At 37.4% G+C, this 20,516-nt stretch overlaps 1 protein-coding gene across 1 annotated transcript in view; it reads right to left on the bottom strand.

The window, feature by feature from the left end:
- The window catches only part of ETV1 (ETS variant transcription factor 1), a 70,454-nt gene extending 50,271 nt beyond the window's left edge, over positions 1–20,183 (bottom strand). The window contains exons 1-5 of the mRNA XM_068404679.1: positions 20,108–20,183; positions 19,440–19,573; positions 18,584–18,671; positions 16,727–16,774; positions 6,840–6,893 (exon numbers count right to left, since the gene is read on the bottom strand). Of these exons, the coding sequence (XP_068260780.1) occupies positions 6,840–6,893; positions 16,727–16,774; positions 18,584–18,671; positions 19,440–19,484 (235 nt within the window). The 5' untranslated portion in view covers positions 19,485–19,573; positions 20,108–20,183. The remainder of the gene's footprint in view (positions 1–6,839; positions 6,894–16,726; positions 16,775–18,583; positions 18,672–19,439; positions 19,574–20,107) is intronic.
- Positions 20,184–20,516: the final 333 nt, after the last annotated feature.

Raw genomic sequence — 20,516 nt, 5'->3', positions numbered from 1 at the left:
ACATGCAACCCAAGCCTTTAATCTGCTATAAAACAGCAAATGAGGATGGGGTTCTGAGGAAAGGAAACTAAGTCAAGCTTGGCCCAGCAGGGACATGACAGTGGAAGGCCAGAGGAGAGACAGGGGGACAAAAGCCCACAAGAGCAGCCCTGTCCAGCTGCTTGGGCTCCTCCATGCCCCAGAAAGCTGGAGACCATCAGGTTCACAGCAGCCCCGTGCAGTTAAACCACATGTGCATAATGTGGCTGCTGTGTCTGCTGGGATGCCCAGGGGTACCTTATCATTAGCAATAAAATTCACATCACAGCATGCAGGGCACTCTGAAAGGAATAGCTTCCACTTTAAAAGTTTTTAAAAATCAAAAGCTAGGTACTCGATGGGGTCTTGTCAATTGTTTCACAGTGCTATTGCCACCATCAATATTTACACAATCTGTGAGCCACTACCACGACTACAACCCAGGAGAACCTAATGTCCTTGCACCTTCAAAGTTGGAAATTTAGTATAAAAATACAAGCAGAAAAGCAAATAACTGCTTATTAAAATCAAAGCAAACCAACAAATTCTCTACTATTAAGACCACAAGGTTGACAGTCTGTCTCTTGGTAAAACTTTTACAAGAACTAACTCTTGCAATTATGGAAAAGGTTGCAACTATGGCAGATTTAAATATTTCCAAAAATCCTCTAGAGGAAGAAGGAGGAAAAAAATCCATATTAGCACAGGCTAATGCCTAGCGATGAACCACAAAATGAGCCCACAAAGTTCTCTGAAATACACCAATTCCTAATTTATTTTGAATGAAAATTTTTAAAAAAAAAAAAAGAAAGTTAACAGCTGGTAACAGTTTCAGTCCTGGTTTAAACAAAGGAAATAAGTGCTCAGGGACACAATGAAAGAAGTGAGGCTATCTAAGGCAACTATGAAGGGAGATAAGGTGGTCAGCATTGACTCCTCAGTCTGACCTCTCCAGCTCTTACAACAGCAATTGCATTGGACTCTTTGTAAAATGCTTTTGAGATCCCTAGGTAAGTGATCATTAAGAAAGCTGTATATCTCACAGCAGAGTGATACATGCATTTCTGTACCTACTTCAAACCAAGAAACACAGATGTTAAGCAACATGCCCAAGGTCATGCAAAGCTAAAGGCAGGAACAAACCACAGAGCGCCGACTCTCACAGCCCTTTAGAAAGAATCCATCACAGTCGGGCATGCACTAAAATAAATAAGTAAATGTCCCTGTATTTGACAACATCTGACCTATGAAAGGAAGTAGTTTCAAGACAAGTGGCAAGAAACAAAACACAGCTTCAGTAGAAAGCACTACCAGGGAATAGCTAAGCACCAAGAATAACTAGCACCACTTTGTAAGATATTTGTCAGACTGCCTGCTGCAGTACCACACTTGCAGAGCTACACTTAAAGAAAAGATTCTTCCAGCCACATGGACTCCAAAAAAACCCCAGGAAATTTGTAAAAAAGAAAAACCCGAAAATACACTGTTGTGTGCAACATGCCACACACAGAAAACCAAAACACTACCAACTTCAATTTCTAGGACATTGTGCACTACCAAGACATGACTACCAGCTGCCTATGTAGTGAATCATCACGTTACAAAATGTTGTCATTTTTTTCAGTCCACTAAAAATTTTCTAGAAGCTGCAAAATTAAAACTATTCTGCATCATAAACAAAAACAAACCTAGTAAATAGATCTCGTTTTGACTTCAGTAGGCTCATCAGAACTTACATTATTCTGGTGTTTTCTTCTTCATTTTAATTGTGTGGGTTTTTCCTCCAAAATATGTCAAAATAAGTGAAAATTAACCTCTACCCATTGCTCACCAGCTCTTGCTATACTACAGCAAACAGGAAAAGCTCTTCTAGTTCTGAAATTTGCTTTTGAAATTTAGAGTCACAGAAAGAAAGAAAATAAAACAGAGTATTTTTCACCTGATAGTGCAAAAAAAAATCATGATTTTGTATGCGGCAAACATGTAAATAAATATTAAAGCTTTTCCTCTTTTAAACTGCATTTGGAATATCCTAAGCCATTAGTTAAAATGACAGAAGAATACAGATACCTGAAGCCTATGTAAAGAATCTCTCTTTAACAAGCTTTTAAAGATTGCAAGCCAGAGCATCTAAAAAGCACATCCCTGAATAATTTAAGGCTCCTGGCATCTATATTGAAAGAGCTCCTTTGCTATACCTGGAGGAAAAAGAAAACAGAGGTAAGAGAAAGAATAAAGGTCGTGAAAGATCAGCGACAAAATCACTACTAAAAAAGTATTTTTCCTATCTTAAAGTGTAATCAGACATGGAGGAGCATGGATTTTACAGCCAGTCCTTCCTATTTACTGTCAACAGCTGTGGTCTAACATTAACATTTACCCCTTGGCAGTGTTAAGTTAAGGCTGTGATGGCCAGGGAAACAATACAGGAACAAAATGAAAGAGAAGAAATGAAATGAATCAAGAAGGTGAAGCACAGCATAAATCCTCATTAGCAGAAAATAAAACCCAAAAAGCTAGAGTTTATCATTAATTTTAAATGGGTAACCTACATTTTAGGGCAAAAGAAGAAAAAAAAGAAGAAAAAGAAGAAAAAGAGAAAAAAACAAACTCTGGAAGAACAGATCAATGTAAATACATATTATTAAAACAAAACTAAACACGATTATGCTATTAAGATACCAGGCAATCTGGTTTGGTGCTGGGTAATCCCCGTTTATAACCAATTGTACCAAGGTCGAATTACAAATCAGTGTATTGTTGACAATACCAAGTTTTCTCTGCCAACTACATCCTTTAAACATCAGCAAATCCTACCTACTTCCTCTTGTGTCTGTCATAGAAACCATCCAGACAATGGGAGCAAGCAATCTTCACCTCAACAGCTATTGACTTCGAGCAAACTGAACACTTTATTCATTTTTACTCCTAGATTGGAAAGTCGTTGCTGTTCTACAGTATCTGAAAGCCTTGCCACGGATTACAACCAGTTCATGATCTGGCTCCTCCTCAGTACATGAAAATGGACTTGAAACAATAGGAAACCTTATCTGAGGAAGTTAACACAGGTCACCTTTCTCGACACGTGAATGTTGACTTTATACGGACAGAAAAGCAGTTTAACTAAGTCTTATGAATTAGGTAAGCATTTGGACAGAACGCTGATTTAAAAAAAAAAAAGGCATTTACTTTTTTGGAGAAAGAGATTTTGCATTTTTGCTTTACACAACTTTTTACGTATTTGCTAAAAGAAGAGTCATTAGGAAGCCACTTTAATATATAGCAAACAGGTATGTTGAAGTGTAGAAGCAGATTCAGAACACGGCAAGACCAACGTGCCTAACACAGAATTTCCAAGTAAATGCCCGTAAAAGTGATTCCTCCCTCTTCTTGTGGAATTTTTATTTCTTATCAGAATGGAAATGAAAGAGTTAGAAAATTGCACTATTAAATATGTAAATGCGGTATTTTTCCAGTGTAACTGTAAGCTGAAAAAAATCTCGATACACACTTTTCTTCCTTAGAACTCAAAAAGTTCAGTCGTTGCAGAAAGCAGAAGGATATGAGAAACTAAACTGTGATTTGTTTTTCAAATTTCATCCGAACAGGCTAGTTGTTATCTACTCTTCATTCCACTCACTCTGAGCTAAACTACAAAACAGTTCTTTGTGACATGTATTCAGAGTTAAAAAAATATTTAACAAAAAGGTAATACAAGATGGTCAAGATGGGGCTTCGGACGCTATGACAAAAAAAAAGAAAGGTTCAGAAGTGCAGACATTTCTAAGATTATTATGATAGGAAAGATGTCTTTCCAGAAGACATAATGGAGTAACAAAACAAATTCAACTTTAAACAGTTAAACTGAAGTTTAAAGCATTAAGGGGAAGCTTGACGTGCTGGATCCTTAGCTAGTAGAAATATGCGTAATTCCAGTAACGTCAATAATATCACATGAAGATATGCTAGCTGTTGATCTCACTCATAATATCTAACGCCCACACCTAACTATAAATATATATATTATGTTTGCTTTTTGAAAACTGATTGAAGTTTAATAGCAACTCATAATTCAAATATTCATGGTCCCAGGCTAGCTTTGAAGTTAAACCCCTAAGTGGATCAAGTAGACTGTGTATCTAATCTAAACTAAATGTTTCCCTTAGTTACTAATACCAGTGCAGGTTCACTAGTTAAAATCATTACTACAGAACAGAAACGCAAAACTCACAGCACTTTAAGGGGCATGTAATCCTTCTCAGCACTAGGACACAGCACGTGCTCGTGGCAGTATCAGTTCCTCCCTTACCTTCCACATCTTTGCCTCAAGAGTTAGTAAAGTGGTGATTTCTAGGTAAGAAAGTTTTAAGCACAGCTTTTCAGCACTGGTGCTGTTACCGAAGTTTCTTACAACTCCTTTCAATGTTACAAGTTTCAATTTAAACCACAAATCTACCTCAGTTTTAAAGACCATTTCTCAAGCAATGAAGCTAGAACTGAAATGACACTAATTTTTGTACCTGGGCTGCAGACTGTCACTGTTTCAGTGGAGCACTTCAGTTTTCTTTACGTATTCTGCAAATCACACACACACACCCCCTCTACCTCTATACAGCTTCATAAATGAAATTTGTACAGCAAATTTAAATGAGGTGGCTGACCACAGTTTGGCTGCCCCTGAACTGAAAGTGGCTGTGACCCCCTTCACTGGTTTACACTTCTGTCCTTCACGATTTTTGGCTCAATTAAGTGTATTAAACACTGAACCTATGAAATGTTGCCCATCCTCTCCCAAAAAAAAGAAAAAGCCAAGTGCTCCTGCCAGGCTGCTGTCAGTAATAGGGTGAGCACTGTACAGACTTATAGGTTATATATATTAAGTCATTACAATAGAGTTTGAAGGCAGGTTGGGATCCTAGAGAAAACAGTCACAATTGTGCTACTTCTGCAGCAGTAATTTCCCCATGGCTTTGGTTATGTTGATCTCCGTTCCTGTTTCGCACAGCCCACAGCTACATACATTATATCCAAGTATATGTCTGAAACTCCATAACCGTTGCCAGAGTAACTCTCCAGGAAGCTCTCCTGACCTTTACTTAAGATAAAGAAACCAACTGAAATGAAGAAATAAATGTTCCTTTGATAGTACTGTGTAAGCTGTGGCTAAGGAACTTTGTAATACAACAGCATTAATAAAATAGCCATATTAGGAGAATTTCTTTATCACCAAAAGCAGTGACCAACTTCAATAGAGCTTTTCATTCCCAGTTCACAAATTATTTTCCAAGAATCACTGACTCGTTGTGTACGATAATTGTGGGTTAACAGAAGCCCTAACTGAACTTTGTACTCTTACACAAAGGACATATGCATACATTACTATATTTGGACACAGCTCCATACGTAGGATAACATATCTGATTTTCAACTTATAGAATAGTTTTGGCTTTCGAATTATAATTTAAAAAAAAAAAAGTCTTTGAAGCCAGAGGTGGGGAAAAAAAAAAAAACACAAAACCTGTTACAAAGGGCAACTTTAAAAGTGTCCGTGATTGTTGGCTGGTATACTTACAGGAGCTTCTAGAGAAAAACAAAAATAAATTGACAAATTGTTGCTGTTCAGGTATACTACCAGAATCCAGGGAATAAAAAAACCTTTTTTTTTTCTTTTTTCCCCACAAAATGTTGTTATGAGTACTCTTCATAAATTCTTCTTAAAACAGCTTCTAAATAACTGGAAAAAATCCTCTGAAAGATTTATAAGAAAACTCAACAAGTCTGAATTTGTTTTTTGGGTTAAAGACTTTTTAATGCAATTCTTTCTAATCTCTCTAATTTTAATCCTAACATTTTAGTACATGAATGCTGTATTTAACAGCTATCAGGTTTACTGAACTGCAGTAATTCACTCTGATAGGATGAATTATTTAAGTTATTTAGCAAAACGGAAAAGCTACCATGCGCTCTGGTGCAATCAGTAGACGCTGTTTAGAAGAGACCTCTGATGAAGAAGAGAAGCCTTGCCATGAGGAAGAAAGATGCATAAAGAAGTTCCAATAAGTCTGTGACTTTGTCAGATAATGTTTCTCATGCCATTTACTACGCCCTTGCCACTACCCAAAACCACAGAACCGCAGGTACAGCAAAGGGGAGCCAGCGTTTAACAGAATAGTAGCACTTTAGCAGGTAAAGGCAAGATTTGAGGTGTACAGGCTAAAAAAAAAAAAGTCTGGGCACACATTAAGTAAAGCAGCAAACAATGCAAAGCATCCAACTTGACATAACTTCTGCTTCCTTCTATTAATTCAAGGGGAAATTTTGTTTGAGCAACAAAATGCCACATGCTAGGACGACTTAAAAATGCTTCAGCAGTTGGCTGTATTTGATTAATTATGTGGAGAATTTTATTTGTTTATACACAAAACGTACCGAGCAGTCCGATTTCTGCTCAGCAGAGCTGCCTCCTATGTCCCACAGTATCTGATCCGTACCAGCTCAACCAGCTCCTCTCCTCACTCTACGGACAGAGAAACTCCCTCCATCTCCACAACAGGAGTTTTTCCTTGCTTCCCTGCGGTTGCGGGGTGGGAATTACAGGAGAGGGCCCCCTGCTAAAGGTTATACCTTGAGCCCAAACAGCTTTTTTTTGGCTGCACATCAAAACGCCACTTGCTTTATCTATTCATCGCGCTGATGTCACTGACTGGCAAAAGGAGCTATCACATGACCACAGATGTCACAATAAATAACAAATATGATGACCCAAACATAAATATACAAATACATATTTTTAAGAAAGTGATGATTCATACTATACTTACAAGTTTCAGCCTGATAGTCTGGCACAAACTGCTCGTCATTGTCAGGTACCTGAGCTGAAGAAAGGAAAAGAAAAACAAAAAAAACAAACAAAAAACAAAAACAAGAAAAGAATTAAAAGAAGCCATTAAAGCATAAATAAAGACTCTTGTGCTTAATCTGAAGCATAGATAAAAACTAGGATTTTTTTTCTCATTGTTGGGTATGGAAATCAGGCAAGTGCATCACTTTAATTATTAATCAGATAAACCCTGGGGTGAAGCTGTGCAGTGTAGTACGAGTTCAGAGCAGCCCTGGCACAGCGTGATGGGGATGGGACGACATGAAGGCTGACACTGGCACTAGCCCTGCCTCACTCCTGAATGAGGGTCTGGACCTACCATGCCACTGGTGAAACCCATCAGTGCTCATTTTCAAAATACATGCACGGAAAGTCCACATAAAACCAAATTCTAGTGTTTAACACCTATGCATCTTTAACCCTGAACTATCACACCGTCGGCTTACTTAAAAGCAATTCCAATTTTTCGTGGCAGTCAGCCAACACAATAGGGGTTTTTTGTTATTGTTTTAAATACTCAAAAACAACTATTTTACCACACCACAGAATTCCTGGTTCAATAACAACACTTCAAAAAAAAATATTTACTTAAAGGAAGAATCATTATTAACATCCATTCACCTTGTGCAAGATCATCTTCGCTTTTAGGAAACCTTCATCACAAACCTGAGCTATAAAATACAATTGTTTCACGGTCTGCTGATACATAATTTTGCGTCTGCGGTACCACAGTTCCTTTTCATTGTATATCTAAGACATTAGCCATCTCTCATACTGTGTTGCAGACTCATTTAAACCATTTAAGCTGAAATACCACTGAACATATATTATAGGTGAATACATTTGAATAACTGCAGAACACTACGCCGAGAAGCGGCATCCTCGGAGAATGACTGGTTCTGGGTACATCCCAAGAGAGATCCAGCTTACTGTCTCTGAACTTTGTCATCCTGTCCTCAACATTCACTACCTAGAATCACCACAGCAAAGCTGCATAAAATTATCTGTTTGAAAATATTTCCATTTACACAGTTCTTGCCTAAAAACAAGCAAATAATTCATGTGATCTTAATTAAAAATTAACATCTGCCATGATCTGGTTACCCAACAAGATTTGAGAGGTAAATACTGGTTATACAACCATTTATCAAAACACAGACTATCACACCATTAAATAAGTTAAATGATAAAATTTAACTTTAATGCCATTCAGAACACTTTCTAAGTTTAGGAAGCATACGTTCCCCTTTACGTATGTGCAACTGCTACTAGTTTTAACAGAACTTGCAAGAATTAAAAATATGTATTAAATTATAATTACTCACAATTATTTTGAATGTGCACTACAGTACTCTTCATGGACCAGATCTCCACTCCTTACTCAGGAAATATTTCTAATGACTTAACTGAGAGTTTTTTCCCTTGGTAAAGAGTTCAGAATCACACACATTATACTGAAAAATTAATTGCTCTTGGTTTTAAAATAAATGTTTAAAGTCCTACTGTCTTAATAGCAGCAAATACCCCTTAAGAACAAATAACCCTGGGAAATCTGCAAACACAAATTTGAAAAGAAGTGTGAGTAAGATAAATACACGAAGTGTAATTGGCATTATTCTGGAAAAAAGCATAACTATCATTGCTTTGTTGTTCATTTTTTTAATAACCTATCCTTTTAGAAGAAACCAGTACACCTCTGAGGACATGTTAGCTCCTCAAAGTTTGAAGCTGTATAAAACACGTATTTTACCAAAGAAAACATTCCCAGTACTTTTGATGCATTAAATTTCTCTTTCCTCCAGAGAAACGAGAGGACTTTTACCAGAAATGACCTCAGGGACAATATGAGCCCAAATACTAACACTCTGCAATTGCTGACATTTCATGCAATTCACTGCATGCAAATATTAGGCATTTTCCTTATAAAAATGCCAAATATTTGACTGTCACAGAAGAATCCAATTATGAAATCAAGGTATCCTGCTTAAAAATCAGTTCCTAAGGATTTCTTACATTTCCAATTTTTTTGAAGGGTTTGTGAGTACATTCAGAGTTCAAGTAATTGTATCAAGCAATTTCTTGTTTACAGAAGACACATCCCACACATTTTTCTTAAGCCAGCTATCATTTTCAAATGCAGCCAGAAGGCTAGTATGACTCCAATTTTTAATACACACACATGGACTTTATACACACACACACACACACACACTCTCTAATGTTGATTTGTGAATCCAGGATATGTGAAAAAGGCTAAAAGAAAACAAAACCCCTAATGTTGAAATTGGGCAGCTACATTTAGAGATTGCAGAACCGGGACAGCAATCTTATATAACTTTCTAGAGCGCACTCTGTGCACCAGACTGCTTTACTGATGCTTTATTCTGGTTTTATCAGTTTAACTTGACTTACTCCAGAACAAATCTGTTGTAGAGATATATGTTTTTATCAGCAAATGAGGTCCTTTTTTTTCCCAGCCAAAGAGTAAGAAAAAATAAAATACATCTGGTTGAATTGTTACAGAAAACCAGTATATTACTTCAGAGATATTGTCATTACCCCTGATTTAGTCTGGAGTAAACAAGAAAAAATTACTTCATTCATGGATCCCCAAAATTTATAAAGATATATTTAATAGAGATCAAGGCGTATCACTTTATCAGTACTCTAGAAATAGGTGGAGACTACACTGTCAAAAAGTATTTTAAATACAATATTGACATAGCCTTCAAAGCCTCTGTACAAAAAGGAATACAGCAAGTTAAGAAGTGTTTAAAACCCTGCCAAATATAAACAAAACAAATAACAACACCCAAAACATTCAACCCAGTAACATACATTTCCTACTGGAATCTAATTTTAGTAGCATCGGTACCTTAGGAACAAGCCCACAAGTCTATACAAAGACACTAAAAGGACACACTAGCTGTTGGAAATGAGAACTTAAATTATCCCTTTGTTTAATCTGATATTATTTTTAAACTAGCAGAACTGAAACTTGCACATGATCATACTGCATAAATGGAAGAAATCATCATCAGCCCAATATACAGACTTCTTCCACCAGCATCTTCCTGTGAGAGTGCAAAACCTTGGGATACATCGGGAACAGGGTTTGTGTACCTTCAGTTTGGATAATTACAGCCAGACTTTGTAGCAAATTAAACAGACAGGTAAAGACACTTCAACCGCAATGTCCAACAGGAAAATGTAACTTGCAGTGTTGCAACTGTCTGCGCATTTATATATGTATGCCATTCACTTCCTCTTTTCTTTTATTCACAAATACTGCAATTCAGCAAGCCTGCCCTAAAATCTTCGTTGGTCTTCTATTAACATACACAACACAAGACACAATGCATAAATCACCGAAAACTGTTTTTTTTTACTTTGCCATTCAGAGGAAAATTGAAAAAGAGATCTGAAATGGTCATATCACTGAACGAGATATTTTCCTGAGCAACTTAATTATGGGGGTTTGAGAAGGCAAGTATATTCCAAAAGACTAATAAAAGGTTTTGAAGGATATTAAGCACGTGGCTTTTACTGCTAATAGCAGAAGCAGCTACATTAGTTCATTCCACATTCAAAGCCATCAAGTCTCAGACTCCTGAAGTAGGCAACATCTGCAGCATAAACTATCCAGCTCAGTCTAGATTATTACCAAAAGTTTTCTTTTTTTCCTGGTTATAGCTTAATGTCTCAAGAGGATTTGGGAATTGAACAGAAATGTTCATGATGATCTTGAGGATGTTATCAGTTTAGATTTTACATTTTCACTACTACTGAGTTAAAATCAGCTTGCCAAAAGCAAATACTCACAGCACAAAAACAGTTAATACTTGTTTGTAGTTTTTATAGCTTTAAAAAGCCTTTGCAAAGTTGAACTGACAGCTCATTTTGCAAAGGGAAAGCGATTTGGGGGAAAAAAAAAAAGTTTAAAACTAGGGCCTGTTAGCTTGCTTTCATTGCAAGTAAACAAAAATAAAAAGTCTCCATTAACAAGCATCCAGGACAAAAGGAGTTAATATTTAATTAAAACCAGCTCTATCCACTGTAACAATGACCTGGAGCCAAACAAGGCAGAAGATGTATGAGTCATTCTTTCTGCCAGTGAATGAGACAGCTGATCTCCGAAGCAATTCCTCAAGACAAGCAGTCAGAACTGGAGTTCTGCCTCCATTCACAAAAACACAGTCCAGCATGAACCATGTGGCCCCAACCACAAGCTTTTCATGTCACACCCTTCCAGAAAGCTACAGCAAAGTAAACTTGAACTTTAGGCATAAGCACACTGATTTCACTGCTTTGTCTCAAGATTCAACACAGACCTGCTGAGGAACGTATTTAATAAATGAAAAGTTAAGCGAACTGTAAAGGGCTTAAATGCAACTCTTCCTTCTCCCAGTCACAAACTGCTTCCAAAAGCTCAGCTGCACTCCAGGGAAAGGTGTTCCTGTTAAAAAACGTAAACTTTCCAGAAAAACATGAAGCTGCAAACCTCCTCGCTTCACTTAAAACTTTATTTTGGGTAGCAGAACACCTCCTGTGGTACTGTGTTCTCTGACCTCAAGCTTCGCTTTTAGAGCTAAGAGCAATTCGTTTTACAAATCAATGATCTATTCAAAGTGGCAAAAGGAACTGAAATTGACAGGGAATTACATATGAACAGCAGCATTTTGGCTTCAGCTAAAACAGGACTTCAGCCCTCACCAGTAAGGAGTCTATTTAGTTTTGATTCATTGTCACTTCAGAATGTCTGAAAGATTGTATAAATTTTAAGTATTCCTGAAAGAGCTGGGGTGGGGGGGCTGTGTTTTGGTGGTTGGTTGGGTTTTTTTGTTGTTTTTCCACAGGAACAACTGTTTCTAACAAAGGAGCATTCAGAAGGCAAAACAGTGACAAATTTCAAGATGGTAAAAAATATTATTTCCCCTAAGCATGGTATTTGCTGTCAAAACAACCCAAAACCCTTTTTACATAAAGTGAGATGCTCTGACTAATAAACTTAAATGCAGTTCAAAACTAGCTCCAGATCTCAGAATTCTTCTTTATGTGAATAATCCCTAGGAATATGAAGATGGGTTTGCAGAATCTGCTCTTCCTTTGCTGCTGTACTAAAAATGAGAAAAAAGTTAGCTTAAAAGGAACGCTCTCATTTAACATTTCGCTACATCCCTCATAGTTCGCAAACCCCGCCATGCCTTTGAAAATTATTATTTTGAGTAAAAGGCATCTACTTTTCCAGCAAACAAGAAAAACATTAGAAAGTTTATTACTACACAGACTTTCAGACTTGTAGATTTCTGGTGTTTTGGTTTTTTTTTTAATTTCTTTTTAAAAGAACACCCCCTCCCTCCCTCTCCTCCCATTTTGACTAATCTAACTTTTCTTTTTTTGTGCACAGCTATTTAAGATCAAGAGTTATGAGTATTTGAAAACCAGATCTGTCAGATCACTAGAATCAAAAAAAAAAAAAAAAAAAGCAGCTATTCTCTGTATTACAAATTCAACAATGAAAATCTTTTCCCTGTTTCTTAGTGTGTCTGTCCCCATCAGACAGATTTCAGCCATGGAGGTATTAAATAATCATTTCTTTACTATTTTTGCTCGTATAAAAATGTGGATAGTTCTTGAATATGGCTATATACTATTTACCTTACACTGGGTAAATTTTACAACTTTTTGGCAGAAGAAAGCTAGTTAGCAAGAGTAAGCTGCTACACATCTTCACTGATTTAAACAAAGCCATTCTAACTAGACTAATATTTGAAGATCTAGTATTTTCTTTTATTAAAAATAACCCTTTGAGAACTAGAAACTACTTATTTTCACACCTCCTCATTTAAGAAATGAACTAGAAGTCAACATTAGCTTAACATCACCGTGACGCTAATGCATCCTTCACGATGGGAGAATGGAGGGCAGAAACTTATTTCCTAAAGTTCATTCCAAATTTGGATATTAATTATTTGAGAGAAATACCTTACTTTCAGATACCAAGAACTGGCTTTTAAATACTGGTAGCTTGTAGTAGCGAACCACTCAATTTAGCTAAGCTGCAGCAGAGGCATGAACCTGTTACCTGTAGCTATTATTTCAAGCCACTTACTGTTCACTTAATCTGTCTGCATTTTTCCAAGTCACCCAAAGGACGTTATATTTTAATTTTAATTTTATTACCATCTGAGAAGCGTACTATCTGTTGCTCTAAGAAGCAGATCTAGCACATAAATTCATTATTGGTCTTTGCTTGGGATGCCTTTTATGTATCTTTAACAAGCTGTAGGAGAAACTAGTATCTGAAAGTAATTTTAAATAAAAATCTGGTTTTTTGTTAATCTATTATTCCCCCAAAACCAAATGCTTTCACCGTGGAGAGGAGACTTTCACTCACTAAGAATTTGTTCTTTCTCTTCTTTTCATTCCAGAATAAGAAGTAACAGCTACCATGATGAGATAACACTAGCTTAATATTTGAACCATTTTTTCAAGTCACTGAACAATAGCTATCTGCCAAAACCATTCTGATTCCAAATATACACGATCAATAAAGTAATTTTATAACATTATCATGACAAAATGTTGCCATCAAGTTATTTAAATATAAACCAAAAGATAACATCTGAATAATATCTGCCTTGGTTAGCAAAAGGCAATTTTAACTATTTCCTTTCAAGTTCAAATGTTGAAACAATTATTAAAGGCTTCTCACTTTCAATTTCTGACATCAGGAACTAGTTATTATCTTCTGTCCAGCATAACAATTGACATGAGGGAACCTTATTTAGAGTAAGTTTTACATCAAAATAGTTCAGATTCTTTCTTACATATTTAATATTACACAGAGTAAGACGCAAAACTTATTTCCATAAAAATCTAGAATGCAGCTAGTGGAATACATTTGTAAGTTTTCTGTAAATAGTATTCAGCTTGTTAATTATGGAGTAATAAAAAATTAAAGAGGTTACTGAATTTTGAATTAATTCTTTAATACATGTGAACCTCCCACCATTTTCTATAGGAAATACATTTCTTTTGTGTTTACTTGTTTACCACTAACTTGTCATAGGTGACACTAACTGTAAAAATCTCCAGGCTAAAATATGTGACTAAGGAAGAACAGCTTCAGGAAAAGCAAAACAAAAAAATCCACAAGCATTTTTTTGCGTGTCATAAAATGCAACTCACTCTCTTCTCCTAACTAATAAGTAGGTTTTTGACCTGGTTACTCCTCAGTGGGGATCTGAACTCGTGAGAGAAACCTGGTCAGCTGCCACTGCTTTTCTTAAAAAGGGTCAAGATGTTTTCAAATTTCATGGTCATTTCCCTGGCTCCAAAGCATTATGAAAAGAAATATGTAAACATTACTGATGCTGCCAAATTGGCAGACTTCTAGCCTATGAAGGTCCAGAAGAACATAAATGGACACATCTAGCAATGGGTAAACAAGTCTGATTTCAAAATCTGTTTCCTGGCTAAGCTCATCCATGTAGACTTTTGAGCAGATCTACAATATCCTCAAACACTAGTATATTATAAAGATTACCAAAAGTAGTTTTGGGTGGGTTTTATTAATAAAAATTTGGGATCAAGTTAATAGCTCAATGTTTGATTTTCTCATCTTGACTTTTCATTTCAGTTTTAGTTTAGCCTTTAGAAAAGCTGTGCAAAGTTTGTGTTTTATGGAACAGTTAAAACCATGGTCTGGCCTGAAACACATAGAGTTCTTAAAATATTTCTAAAACACTGAAAAATCTGTACTATTTATTTGTAGTATGGTGTAGAAAAATATAATTATAACATTCTTTAGCTTTATTATCCTCTGCTACATGAAAAGGCAACTTTTTTTTTTCATTTTTAAATACTTACCAGATGATGCTATCTGCTTTTACAAAGGTTCCTCAACCTAGCTGACACAGGGCTAGGCATCTTTCTCTCTCAAATATTAAGTGAAATAGACTCAGCTAAAGAGAAAAACAGGCTTTCAAACAATTAATTCTAGTCTAAAATAAGCAGTGCCTCCAGAATAAAAATTGCCATTACAGTAGTTTATGTACCTGCAGAAATCATTAAATCAGTTTTAAATTCCTTATTATTTTTCAAACTTACATTATTATCTGCACATGCATTATGGATCTGCCTGTATTTTTCTGACATGATCGAAGAAATTTAATCATTTTCAGAAACAAAAACATCCATGCCAGTGAAAAATCAAACTAGAAGTTCTCCTCTCCATCAAAAAATAGTATCTTTTGAGTAGTATTTTAACATACTTCTGGCTTGTTAGAATGAATGAGATGATACAAAATAAACAGATCCTTAGTAAAATTACCACAGGGAGACAGTTACAGTTGTATCTGATCATTACACTACAAAAATGACCTTAGTACAGGACATTCTGTTTTCAATGGTTAGGAAAGAACCATATTAATTCATAAAAATATATCCTCTGATCCATTAATTTAAAGAGGACTTTTTGATTATATACTGAAAAACCACATACTAAAAATGACGCTAGAAGAATAAAAATGTCAGCAAAATAAACAATACCTCACAACTTACTTATAGATTAAGAACTTGACTAACTATAGATAAAAGCTGTGAAAACAAAATCAGTATGTAAGCAAGTAGTCAACAGCAATATTTCCCTCTTTCTATGAAAGCCAGCAGCAAGCAGTTCATCCCTCCTCTTCCAAAAAAGCATAACATCTACTCTATAAACAACTGTGTATGTAGATGATAAAAATTAAACATGTGAATACTCACATTCATTTAAATCAGGATAAATTTGGAGAGATTATGTTAACTTGCATCAAAATCGTGTTTATTCAGATGCAGAAGTTTACATAAAAATTTCAATCAGAAATATTAAAAACAGACAATGCATAAAAATCTTTATGCTTGAAATAAACATTTTTTAAATATCAAAGGAAAAAAGATCAGAAAATATTGCTGAAGAGAACAAATGCATTTCAACAAACAGAAAGCTACCTTGCATTTTATTGAAGTTCTCCTAATGCAGCAGCTCATTTTTTGTTATTGTTAAACGAATCTCTCAACAGCTACTCTAAATTCAGATTTCTACATTATTGTTCTTAAACCTTCTCTCTTTAGTAGAACATGCTCTGCAAGATTATTTAAAATACTTAAAAGCACAAGCAAGTGTAAAACAGACCGATGACAGTTTTCTAATCACCCAGTACACAATCTCACAACTACAAATATGAAGACAAAAATAACATGCAAAATATTGAAAGGTTTCTGGGAAAAAAAAAAATAGTACTTTTTAAGTATTCCATACACACCTAATGTTCTGTGTTGTGAACAAGGTGGAAAGAAGACACTTGCACTTAAATCTTGAAGCATCCCGTCCCGATGAACCCAGAGAAACTAATTTCTGCCATCAGAAAAGTACTCCACCAGAACACCAAATAATTCTATGTGCTGCTCAAAAGGAACAGCAAGCCCAGTTCTGGCAGTATGTAGTCTCTCGAGGTACAATAATATAAACCTGATCAATTGCAATTAAAATCTGAACAGAGGCTTAGAACTTGAAGTCTTGGTGCATTACTTCTTGCCAAAAGCAGATGTGATTGTGAGCTGGAAGCAATTTCTCCTGGTAATTTGTGATGACACTGGGTAGAGCAGCCCCAGAGTCCCCAAAGACAAACTCATCAGAGGCTCTAATGTATGCATGACACATGAGGTGGCTCTTTTAGAGCTCAATTAATTGGGCTGAACATTAAGACAGCAAGTTCAGGACTTTTTTTTTTTTTTTCCTCCAGAGTTGTTTTTCCTCTTTTTACAAGCAGTTTTTTCCCTTACCTTCTGCAAGCCACGTCTCCTGTAATTGGCTCAGATCTTGAAAGAGTTCTGCAAAAGATGAAGACATGGATAAGAGACTCACACCTTTAATCTCTTCATAAGATTAAAATATGCTGAAAAACATATTTTTCCTGAAGAACAATGAACATGAATTCCATTTTGGCAGTCAAACATACAAAGTAGATATTTTCGGGTTGCAGTTCATGATTTTTTCTACACTTGTTAATAAAAAAAGTACTTGCTATATTATTTTATCAACTCTTGAAATAATAACCAGAATCTTAACCAAGTTCTACAGTATAAAAGGCTGATTCGGCAATACATAGAAAAGTTAAAAATTATAACCTTTCTTACACGTGAACTATTTTTCCTTACAGAATTCAGGCCTCTTCCTGCAATATCTGCCCCAGATAAAGCGCTCTCAGACTTAATGGGAGTTCTGCCTGAGTAGTGATTATTTTTATTAGTAGGGTCGTAACTATCATGTAAAAATTTTGAAGTAAAGATCTGAGATGCTGCAGTAGCAAACAGAAATGGGAAACCTTTTGTACTTCCCCTTATGTTTTACTTTGTATGACAAGAGAATACCACTATTTCCTCTATGCTGCTCTCACTGTACTTCTTTAAAGTGAAACCACTTTCTCCATGGACTGAGTTTTGCAGCAGCTCATCTTTTTTTTGTAATTCACTGAAATCAATTGCTTATAATGGGTGTAAACGAGAGCAGCATTCAGCTTACTTGCAAAGCTCAGAAACTCAGTTATGAAAATTAAAATTCTGTTTAAGACTAAGTAGGATATTTGAACTGGCAAATGGTTTATTTTTAATTTACTGTATTTTGAGAGAGACTTCCTCTTTTACGAATGCTGACAGATAACTATTTACATACACTTAAATGACAGAGGCTACTCATTTATCCTGTGGACTGATACCTCATGTTCATATTGGGAAATCAGTTAACTGAAAATCAGAAAGTTATTTTCTTTCCAATCTACCCTAGAATAAACTTTTCCAAACAAATAAGTAGGGATTTTGAAAAGTGTATCAATGTAACCTCACCCTGATAAGATTTATACAGAGGTAAGTTGTAGGCCCCTATATGCCTTCCTATATGTCTTACATACTCAACAGAGATGCAGGCATAGCATCTATACTGACCTTGTAACCTAAAGAAGCGTTAACAGCTATTGCTAGACTACAGTTCTCAAGCTACAGTCATGTGAGTGGCTACTGATGGGACTTATTTACAAATCTTTGGCCCTCCAAAACTTTGTTCACTCTAGACTTCCTTAACTGAATTCCCCAGGATTTTTAACCCTACCAGTGGTACACAGCAATAGAAACAGGCTACCAGACACAAGAAGCCTGACTATTAGCTCTACAGTAAAGCTAGAGTGAAAACCCACAGTCTCCACACCGGCATTCTCACTCCTGCTACCACTAGTGAACACACACCAGTGAAAAGGATGTTAAAAGATGGGAAGAATGAGGAAAGCCATGATCTCAACAGGCCTGAAGGTGAAAAAGTCAGGTGCCATGACTTGTGTCAGATGCTGCAAAGGCTTGGCCTCAGTGCATGATATCCGTGTGCCACATGTGCAGCAGTACCTAAAATGCAACAGGGTAAGTAAAGGAAAGAATAGCAACTTTATCAGTTTATTGCCTTTGCCAGTTTGTTTTGCAGTAGTAAATGTAATTTTCTTGTCTGGTTTATTCAGATTGATCTAGATACATTTATTTCCAAAATAAATAAATAAAGAGCTTTCAAAAAGCTTCTCTGCATTAGTAAGCAAGCTTGGGGGGGGGGGCGGGGGGAACACACACAACACACACACGATGATGATAACAAGCCCTCACCTTCTGAATCATGAGCCAGGTCTCTGTTAATGAATTTTCTTTTCCTGACATTTATCGGTCTCTCATTACAGTTTCTCCCACGCGGATTCTATAAACAGGAAAGATCAGTTACTTTAGAAATCTGAGGGTTTGGGTTTTTTTTATTTTCATTTAATTAAGAATACTCAAAGCCGGCATGGATTCTTTACATTTTCAAACATGGAAATGATCGTCTTGCAGCCTCCGACTTCTAGCAAAAGATACTGCTGAGCACTTAACATCCTCCAAAAGATTCCTGTGTCTAAATGCAATACATTTCTAACTATCTACGTAGACATCTCTTTGTACAGATACATACATAATGTCTTCAAGCAACAACAGAACTCCATAAATTTTTAGTATCTAAAGTACACAAACCTACACAGTAGCACGCAAAGCCCCTCTCCATAAGCTATGCAGAACCCAGATATGAGATTATAATAGGCTGCTTTGTTTCCCTGTGTTACTTATAACATTGTTTGCAAAGTCCTGAAAGAAAAAAAAGAAAAAAAAAAAAACGTTAACGTTTGCCTCAACTTCATTCTTCTGAGCGTTGCAGGCAAACGCAGCCAGAAACTTTGAATGCAGCTGCTGCTGCTCTTGCCTCTCTCATCCACTAATCATGTGCATGATTTTTGAATCATCCCAAAACTGTCTTTAAAAGAACATGATGCTTTATTGAAATAACTAAGAAGAGAGGCTCATCTTGCAGGCAAAGCTCCCAGATGAAGAGTCGCCCCTACAGCGACAACAAAGCAGATACTCTGTCTGCGAAACTCCCCCACAGAAATAAGTCGGAGTCAAGTTTATAAACACCAACTTTGAACTGATCACTCACATTGGTGACCATGTAAGGCACTTGCTGGTCATAAAATCCATCCATTCTGCAGCTCTTCCACAAGTCTTAGCTCAGTGTTTTATTTACTGGGCATTTGATCTGGAGATTTCCTCGGGATGTGGACTCCAATCAGCCTAGAGGGGAATACAAGATGGCTTTTAGATTTAAAAAAAAGAAAGAAAAAAAATCATGAATGAACTGCTTGAATTTGCATAGCTAATTAACCTCAAAGAGTCCCATTCATAAAAACAACCCTCCCTTCTCTGCCTTCACCTGGGTTACACGCTTCTGCCAGGAAAACACGGAGCAAAGCACTTGGAGGCAGCAGCAGCAGAAAGCCAGGCGAGACGCAGGGTTTTATTTACACTCCCCGCCGTATCCCCCGGGCGATCCGCGCGAGTTGCAGCCCCGACTCTCGCAAACGTGTGCTCAACTCGTAATGGCGAACGGCGGGGCTGGCCGCGCACCTCGCGGAGCGGCGGCGGCGCCCGCCGGCCGCAGCCACGCAGACACACACACACACGCACGGACACACACCGACGGACTCACACACACACATCCCCCCACCCCCACCCCCCCCCCCCGCACACACACACACACGCTCGCTTTTGCAGCCCACCACCACGCAATCCTGCGGGGCGGCGGACAAAGTTGCGGGGAAGACCCACCTGAAGGCCACGCGCGGCGATCGGCTGCTAAAAATTCCCTCCAAATTTAATAAAAACATTAATTATTCCCCGCCACTTCCCCCTTGGAAGCAGCCAGCGCCACTGACAGAGCTCAATCCCGTGGTTTTTCCTCTCCTCCTCCTCCAGGGGCCCCCGAGTCGCGCCGGCTGATCCCCGCCGCCCATTGGCTCCCCGCGCCCCCCGCCGGATCGCCGGATCGCCGCGCCGCCCGCCCGCCCCGGCCCCACCGCCCCCCGCCCCGGCCCCGGTCCCGGTCCCGGCCCCGGCCCCGGCCCCGGCGACAGCGCGAGGGGCAAGTCTCCGCTCTCCCCTCGGCTCCTCTGCCGGGGGTATTGCGAGGGCGGGGGGGCTATCGGAAATCGCAACTCGGATGCGCAGCGATGCTGCC

The sequence above is a fragment of the Nyctibius grandis genome, chromosome 7, assembly GCF_013368605.1.
Source record: "Nyctibius grandis isolate bNycGra1 chromosome 7, bNycGra1.pri, whole genome shotgun sequence".
Taxonomy (NCBI): domain Eukaryota; kingdom Metazoa; phylum Chordata; class Aves; order Nyctibiiformes; family Nyctibiidae; genus Nyctibius; species Nyctibius grandis.
Note: the sequence above shows the minus strand (reverse complement) of the source record. Positions and strands in the feature narration are given on the sequence as shown.